Source organism: Talpa europaea, assembly GCF_964194135.1.
Source record: "Talpa europaea genome assembly, chromosome: 7".
Classification (NCBI taxonomy): domain Eukaryota; kingdom Metazoa; phylum Chordata; class Mammalia; order Eulipotyphla; family Talpidae; genus Talpa; species Talpa europaea.
The window spans coordinates 9,047,820-9,057,444 of NC_140074.1; the positions used below are offsets into that span (position 1 = coordinate 9,047,820).

General features: G+C 40.7%; 1 protein-coding gene across 1 annotated transcript; it reads right to left on the reverse strand.

Moving 5' to 3' along the window:
- Positions 1–8,058: 8,058 nt before the first annotated feature.
- Positions 8,059–9,048, reverse strand: LOC311172799 (olfactory receptor 1J4-like; the record flags this gene model as incomplete). Its single annotated transcript, XM_084236327.1, has 1 exon — positions 8,059–9,048. Exon 1 carries the CDS (start codon positions 9,010–9,012, stop codon positions 8,059–8,061), a length of 954 nt encoding a protein of 317 aa, XP_084092453.1. The 5' UTR covers positions 9,013–9,048.
- Positions 9,049–9,625: the final 577 nt, after the last annotated feature.

Genomic DNA, 9,625 nt, shown 5'->3' on the forward strand with positions numbered 1-9,625 from the left:
ACATGTAAGGATCAGACAAGACTGGGCCCCAGTAGACCTGCTGCACGCACTGAGGACCTATCCATTAGTATGTGACACCTGCCCAGTGAGGGAGACTCAAGTGACCCGTCCTCTCAGTGCAGACTATGGCCACGGTGGATGACCACAAAGGTGTCAGTAATGAGGAACTTGGGGCCCCACGTAGTGGCAGGGACCCCTCAGAAACATCGGTATGCAACACACACACACACACACACACACATACCCTAAACCTTGGAGTAGCATGCGCATATCATCATAAACAAAATACAAGATCACACCTAACACTTGACTATAAGTCCTCTCTCCCTTGCTGCTCTTGCATAAATGCAGGAACCCCTTCTTCAGAGCGGGGAGCACATCTTCTCTCTTTACCATCTACAATCTCTTTGCTTACATGTGATGAGTAACCAGAGATGAACATGTGGGAGTTATGCAGCAGGGAGGGCAGGTGTTTGAGATCAAAGGACTGGCTAAGAGACTGCGGATCACACTCAGCAGTGGTCTCCACTTGCTGAATGGAGGCCCAGTTGGTACTTGTGCTCTGGGACAAAGGTAGGAAAAGAATAATATCGAGTCATTTATCTCTCTGGCTCTTTCTATCTTACGTCTGTTTCCTTTTCCACCTTTCTGCCTTTCTCTTGCTGTTCTTCATCTCTTCTCTTTGCCTCAGTTCTGTCTTCAACACTATTTCCTGTCTCCTCTTCTACCCCTCATAAGAGCCACAGCAATCAGAAACATCGCCCACCCCATCACACGCAGATCTATTTGGAGGGCACATCTGACCTCTGAGTACAGAGACACACTCTGCTCACCTAGAATCCCCCACCTGCTCTGACTTTTGTCATTCCTTGTTACATCAGACACCTTCTATTCAACTGAGTCCTCAGTTTCTGTTGGGAAGGCCAGCAACAAATAGTGAGAAGACATCCTCTGTGAGTCCATCGCCTCCTGTTTGTGTCTTGCTGTGTTGGTCCCTGATGCCAGAGAACAGCCAGGAGGACACAACTTTATAAACTACTGAAGGACAAGGACAAGGTCCCTAAGCTGCTGCTTAAGGAAGACCATCACTTAATTGTCTCCAGTTCCTAGCAGACCGTGGGGAGGAGCCTGCATAGAGGCTGGAGGGACTGAGCTGGTGGAGTCACGTGAGCACGTGAGAGGGTGTCCAGGTACCAGGGGGATCCTGGGCTCCTCTTTGTCTTTGCATCCAACCAGATAATATGTGGCATGACTGTCCTATGCCAATAAATGTCAGCTGCTATGGTCAATGTCTTTGCCTAGTCCATAAAATCTTTGATGTTGACACCAAAAACCAGGCAGTTGAATGACTCAGTCCATTGATGAATAAATTCGTCAAAATTATAAATACCCTTATGACCTGAGAAAGACCTAAGGTACACCACAACACAACTATGTGATACAAATTTTAGTATCTCTGCTAGTACAGTTTTATATCTGATCTATTTAATTTAGTAATAGACACCCCCAGCCTGGATGGCTCTGCTCCTCTAGACTCTTCCCAAAGTGGCCACATGTGCAGCGCCTTCTCAATGTTCTCCCCTATACACCTTGCATAACTTAGTTCACACCCCCATTTTTTCTTATACACGTAATATGCCCTAAAACGGGGGACACAGTTCCTTCCTGTGTCCCCAAAGTCAGGGCACCTCTAGAAGGGAGGCTGTGCCACTTCTCTCCCCTCCCCTCCCGCCGAGGCCAGCACAGGGCTGCACACACAGGGCTCCCTGGGCTGCAGACTCTGAATGCAGCTTCTCTGGTTCAGACAGAAGGACCTGCAGCCTCCAAGACAAGTATCTTTTCCGCATGTAGTTTCCATTCTCTGTCTTTTATCTCTTGGTTCAGGGAAAGAGAGCTCAGAGACCAGGGATCTTCCATAGTTCAAGTCTCTCCCTACTTTACTTAAATGGAACCAGACTGATTTATTACTATAATTCATCAACAGATCTATTCAATGAGTGATCCTCCACGAGCTCCTAAAGTACATTAAAAATTAAAGCAAGATATTAAGCAAAAAAAAAAATCACAGAATGATTTTTCTTCTGATTCCTAGGTACAATAACTTGGTAGTCCTTCCTCAGTCAGTGTTTGATAAAATCACCTGTGAAGCCATGTGTGCCTGAACTTTCTTTGTAAGGAAATTTTAATGAAAAAATTACATTTCCTTTATAGGTACAGAACTGTTCAGGTGAACTCTCATTCCTTTTTCTTTATAATTAATACACATTAGAGTGTAGAAGTGAAAATGGGTAGTTTGCTGTATGCATTCATTCCTGGAAGAATCACATAGTAAAATAGAGCAATTCTCCATCACACCTGAAGATGGCCAGGTCCCACACTTGACCCCTCCTCCGCACTTCCCTTTTCTAACTCTCTTATTGTAATGAGGCAAACCCTTGATCTGTTTACTCTTTTTTTTTTTATAATTACACATGGTATTTAGCATTTTCTCAGTATTCCATTATAGTGAATTTTATTTTTTTCTCGAATGAAAACTACTTTTTTTTTTAAAAGATTTATTTTTATTTATTTATTTATACAAGCACTGGGTACAGTCAGAAGCGCGGGAGGGTGAGAGAATTTGCCAGAGCCAGAGCGGGGAGCAGAGCAGGCAGAAGGACCTAAGCACACTGCTGAGGGGAGCAGTGGGCGGCAGGAGAGGTCTGCGCGCCATGTGGCACCCTCCTGTGGTGGCCGGGGAGCAGCCAGGGATCGAACCGGTGCTACAGAGGCTGCAGGCAGCTTTGCAACCCGGTGCTCAACCACTGCGCCCCCAGGGCGGCCCTGATCTGTTTACTCTTAACTATAGTTTGCTTGTTCCAGAAGTTTCCATATGGGAATCATATTGTATGTGGTATCTTTTGGTGATGATTTTCATTAGCATATTTAAGATTCATCATGCTTACTATATCAATGATTCATTAACTTTATTGTTGAATATACTTCATGTGTATCAAATGTTGGTTAGTTCTGGGCTATTTCCTATTTGAATCTATTAACATTAATCTGAACATTTATAAACAAGTTTTTTTTATTTCTCACTATATTACATCACTTTTCATTATTCATTTTTGTACAGTTTGCTTTCTCCTCTTCCATCAAGTTACCGTGAACCTTCACCATAGTCTCCTGTGCTCTTCCTGCCACTGTATATAAACCAATTTTGAATGGCCATAGACTTTCCTTTCTAATGAGTGATTACTTAAGAGTGATTGGCTGAATCAAATAGTAAGAAGGTGGTCAACATTTTAAGAAGCTACTACGTTTTTACCAAATTGTCACATCATTTTTCATTCTCACAAATAGTGTATGAGAGTTTGAATTCCTTCATAACCCTTATATTGGTCAGAGTTTTTAACTTTAAAATTCTAGTAGATTTTGGTCAACTTTTGTTATGACCAGTTGTGTAAAATTAACATTCTGCTGGGAATGCAGTAATTTCTCTTTGAGATTTTAATTTGCATTTATTTCCTCTCTCTTAATGTGTAACATCTAATCATGTCTGCATGTTTATTTGGTGAAGCGTTTGTTCAACACTTTTGCCCAATATTTAAATCAGGATTTTTTTGCCCAATACTGAGTCTTTGAAAGTTTTTCATTTAATGTGATTTTAAGACTATGTCAGATATATTTCTTAGCTGTATTTTCTACCCATATGCTTTATATCCTTACTCTTTTAAAAGTATTGTTCAGGGCCTCCCTGGTGGCGCAGCGGTTGAGCGCTGGGCTGCGAAGCTGCCCACAGCCTCTGCGGCACGGGTTCGATCCCCGGCTGCTCCCTGGCCACCAGAGGAGGGTCCCACATGGCGCGCAGACCTCTCCTGCCGCCCGCTGCTCCCCTCAGCAGTGTACTTCGGTCCTTCTGCCTGCTCTGCTCCCCGCTCTGGCTCTGGTGAATTCTCTCACCCTCCTGCACTTCTGACTGTACCCAGTACATGTATAAACAAAAACAAACAAATAAACAAATAAATAAATAAAACATGCCTCTATTTAAATAAATAAATAAATAAATAAAAATAAAAGTATTGTTCAAAAAATCATGATAAAGTCCAATTTTCAATCTCCTTCTATGAATTACAATGTTTTTGCTTTTGTTACAAACGTTTCTTTCCTCCACTGAATTGTCCTGGCTTCTCTATAATGTATTGGGGGAATCTACACATGTATGGATTATTTATGGGCTCTGTTCTGTTCCATTGACTACTTTTTCATCTTTATTCTTACATGAGTCTGCCTTGATTACAGTAGATTTATGATCAGGCCATACATTAGATAAAGATTCTGCTGGCTCCTCTCATCAAGCTACTTTTGCTCTTCCCAGTTGTTTGCAGCTCCTTCAGAAATACATTCAGTTTATCAGTTTTCACTGACCAAAGAAAAAAAAAGGAAACACTGGTAGTTCTTTTATGGGATTGCAATGCTTACATTGGTGCTTTTGATTCAGAAAACATTCACATTTATATTTACCAGTGTGATGAAAATTTCTATTGTTCCCCAATTCATTGTGAATTTTCAAGTGTTCTCATATAATCACCACCTTATAGCTAGAGCATTACCCGTGGGACTGCAGCTAGTGTAAATCTGCTAGAATTTTTTCAGTTTTTCTAAAAATTTCTTTATTGTTTTTCTGCAAATTGCTGTATACACATTCCATTTGGGGAATGTATTCCATGTTGACAGAGATTACTAAAAAATATTTTTGCTTTATAAAGATATCGTTTTTCGTCTTCTGATTGCCTTCGTCCTTGCGTTGCTTATGAGCTAATTCTTGTGACTTAGTTTGGTATCACTGTCACTTTTTTTCCTTTTTTTGTGGAAGAAATGGAGTATGGGCCAGAAATGCGGGGGGTGAGAGGATTTACCAGAGACAGAGTGGGGAGCAGAACAGGCAGATTTACTGAAATACACTGCTGAGGGGAGCAGCGGGCGAGACAGGAGAGGTCTGCTGTGCCATATGCGGGTTAGCTCCCTGGCCTGCGTCTGAACTCCTGCCTTAGGGGTGCTAGTGCTGAGACTTAACCCTTAGCACTAGGGAGGCCCACTGTCACTTTTGACCCTCACCTCTTCCTGGAAATTTTGTTGAGTTCACACTTCTAGCTCTTCTAGCATGTGAACAACCAGGAAGGTTCCCAAATGAGCACATTCTAATCACCCCCACACCTGTGCGCTTGATTCTTGCTAACAATTTAAGTAAAGACTTTCGTTTACATAAGTGAGTAAAAGACAGAAAATTGGGGAGCAATAAAAAAAGCAAGTAGAAAAATTGAAAAGACTGACCTAGTTGTAGGCACTTGAGCCATGTCGAGGTATCAGGGGGACACTGACCTACTCATAGGCCACCTGAGAAGCAGGATGACCTGGCCTTCCTCCAGCATGAAGAAGCCAGTGCCTGTTCAGAAAACTCTGGGTGCTGGACTCTATCAGTCAATCATTATTCATCCTAAATAAGTAGTCACTTTTCTCAGTCTTCTTTATCAGTTATATTGTGCAGATAATAAATGTTTGATAGTTAAGAAGATTTTATTAAAGTTTCAAGGTCATTTCTGTTAAAGCACATAAATGTTCAATAAATGTGAGCCCTTATTGTCATTATCTTTGCATATTCCGGCAAAAGATAAGTATAATCATTAATGATGGTGCTAGTTCAAAGCAGTTGAGAAACTCAGTCAATTGATCATTATTTTTCAAAGCTACTTCCACAACACAAAGTGAGTATGTGATACAAATATGAGTGTCTCAGCCAGTACAGTTTTACACCCACTCGGTTTAACTTGGTAACAGACACCCCCAGGCTGATGGCTCTGTGCTGCTCTAGACTCTTTGGAAAGTGGACATTTGTGCATGTCCCTTCTCAAGGTTTTGTTCTGCACACCTTGCCCAGTTCAGTCCACACCCCCCACTGTTCTTATGCATATAATGTGTACTAGAACTGGGAACATGGTTCTTTTCCCTGTCCCCAATCATGGCATCTCTAAGAATCAGGACGTGTCTTTAACCTTCCCATCAACTCCCCCACACAGTAGGCAGCACAAGGCTGTCTATACAGGGTCTCACTGGACATCAGACACTGAAATGCAGCTTCTCTAGTCCAGACAGAAGGACGCCTGCTGTCTCCAAGACAGGGATCTGTACACTTTCATTCTCTGTATTTGAGCTCTTGGGTTTGGAAAGAAAATTCATAGGGACCAGGGATTTTCCTTAGTTCAAGTCTCTGTGCTACTTTTATGTACATAGAATAGAGGATTCATTCAAGGTAATTTAGTCACATGGCCAATTTTACACATAGTCATCCAAAAACCTAAAGTATTGGGATCTACAAAGTATGGGTCTCTATATGGACTCTTTTCTTTTCCATTAACATATCTTTTCATCCTTATTCTAACATGAGTCTGACTTGATTATGGTAGTTTTATAATCAGTTCATATGTTAGGGAAAGATTCATCTCGTCCTCTTGTCAAAATTGTTTTGGCTATTTTAGGTTCATTGCATCTCCCTCAACAACCTAGAATCAGTTTGTCAGTTTTCACCAAACAAAAAAAATAACCAGAAAAGCAGGTAAAATTTTATGGGATTGCAATGGTTATCACTGATGCTTTGAATTCAGAAAACATTCCTTTTTATATTTGCCAATATTATGAAAATTTCTATTGTTTGGCAATTGTCGTGAATTTTCAAATATTTTCATATAATCACTATGTTATATCTAGAGCATTACCCTTAATTTTTCCAGTAGTATAAGTCTGCTAAATTTTATTAGTTTGTTTTTCTGCATATTTCTTTATTTCACCTTCTATTTTTAGAATATATTTTCCAGGTTGATAGAGATTACTAAAAATATTTTTATTAAGTATAAAAATAACATTCTTTCATTTTCTGATTCCTTCAGCCTTGTATTGCTGCCAAGTCTTTTAAGCAAATTCTTGAAGCTTAGTTAGGTGATGATTGGGCACATTCAGTCTCTGTCACATCTGACCATCACCTCTACTTGAAAAGTTGGTTGAATTCACTCTTCCAGCTTCTTTAGTGGGTGAACTACAGGGAAGGTTTCCAAATCAGCACATTCTAATCACCCCCACATTTACACACCCGATGCTTGATAACAATTTAAGCCTGTTGTTTACATGAGGGAGTAAAAGACAGAATTGGGGAGAAATGAAAAAAGTGAGTAGGAAAATTAGGAGCATTTCTGTACTAGAGTGACATTCATATTATATGGTGACTTATTATAAATATATATCTCTGTATATCTATGTACATGTATCAGTTGTGTATATAATATATGAATTATTTTCATTTTGCTAGGTCACAAATACTAACTGAAAAATACACACTCCCCAATTTATAAAATTGTATACACTCAAATCACCATAATGACTGACTCATAAAATTGTAATTGAGTTTACTGAGTTTTTCACCCTCTCCTTTTTGTATTACTAACATGTATACAATAAGTGAAGCAATTTAAAAATGTACAGCATGACGAACTTTACATAGGTGTATCTCCATTGTTATCTCCTGCCAAACAAGATGTACACTATTTCAAGCAACCCAGAAAAAATTTTTTTGAAAAGAACTAAAGCACATACTGATAAAGCTTTCAAAATTGCATTCTTGAACAAATTGATTAAATGCAGGTAAACTATTCTAAAACCAACTTAAGAGGAAATGAAGCTGTGAGAAATCAAAAGTTTACTCTGAGAATGTCAAAAGTTTGAAAAATTGGAAATTCAACTTACATTAGCAGAAATTTTTATGATATTCGTTCTGACTCCCTCTTTCCATGGGCTGTGATACTGAAGGGAAGAAAGGCAGGGGTTTCATGGAGTTGGTGGGACTGAAAGACTTTCCATCCTCATTCCTGACACTTCACGTCCTCCCTACTCTGCAACCCCAAGACCTGTGATGTAGCAATCAGGTATCATCTACTCCAAGAATTGTTAAGAAAATGTCAGAATCACTAAGTCAGTATGGTTGATGTAACTGGTGTATGTCAGCAGAGAGAGAGATTATTAACATGTTCATCTTGAGTCTTTTGACATAAGAAGCTTAGCCCGATTAATAAGTGTTTCAAGGCCACGTTTCATGTCTCTGTTTCTCAGGCTGTAGATGAAAGGGTTCAGCAAGGGGGTGACAACCATATACATCACAGAACCAATTATGATTTCATCTCTGGATGAGGAGAAGAGGTAAACTTCTGCAATGGTCCCATAGAATAAAGCAACAACAAGGAGGTGGGAGCCACAGGTAGAAAGGACTTTGAAAAATTTCTTGGCAGAGGGTTCTTTGAGGACAGTGGTCCAAATTCGGATATAGGAGCCAACGACACCACTAAAAGGCGTGAGGACGATCACCCCTCCCTCAATGAAGATGACCAACTCATTGATGGAGACGTCTGAGCAGCTGATCTTCATGAGTGTAGGGAGGTCACAGAAGAAGTGGTCTATGGTATTGTCAGCGCAGAAGGACAGGCGGGCCAAGAGCAGGGTATGCAACAGAGAGTGGAGACAGCTAAAGAACCAGCACCCAGCTACTAAGAGGACACATAGCTCCTGCCTCATGATGGTGTTGTAGTGAAGGGGTTGACAGATGGCCACATACCTGTCATAAGCCATCACTGCAAGAAGGAAATCATCAAAACAACCAAACCATATTAAAAAATATGTCTGTGAAATGCATGCTGCATAGGGGATAGACTTGTCATTACTGTGCATGTTTGTCAGGGTCTTAGGCACAGTGACAGATGAGAGACACACATCATTGAAGGCCAAGTGGCTGAGGAAGAAGTACATGGGGGTGTGGAGGCGCGAGTCCAGCCTGATGAGCAGGATGATGAGCAGGTTCCCCAGCACCGTGGTCAGGTACATGCCCAGGAATAGGGCGAAGAACGGGCCCCGCTGCTCTGGACGGATGGGGAGCCCCAGGAGGATGAATTCAGACACGCTGCTCTGGTTCACCCCCTTCATGTTGCTCATGTCTCTCCTGGGAAAGAAGAGGAGAGGTATAAATCTTAGAAGTAGCCATAAAAGCATAGCAATATCCTCTTTCCATGTATGTGTTAATTTTTAATTTTTTCACTTACACCTATTGATGGTATAGCACAGTCTCACAGTCTCACAAGATCCTGCAAGTTTTCCTTTTTGGAATCCAAGGACGTGTTTCTTTATTCCAGAATTATTTACTGCACCACAGCCTTGTCCCAGATATGACACAAAGCACTGTGTTCCTCATAGTGAACAAAAATGCAAAGTCCTAACACTCAAATATTGTACATGTTATCATGTTAATCAACAGTCAAAAATTGGCATGACATGGCAAAATCATGAGAGAAGCAGGACACAGACATTCCTCTTCAAAATATAGTTACTCCCTAAATTGGAGTCGAAGAGCTAAGAATTTGTGACAGGCCTACAGTGAAATGGAAGAATCCTGTATTCCCCGTAACAGAGTGTCCACCTGGGTTCCCAAACCAACCTTAAAAATAATGTCAAATATTTGTCATTAACATACTGTATTCAGATATTTGGCCTAAGAATTTACATACACATTTTAGTTAAATCTTCATCATAGCACTAATTCATCAGCACT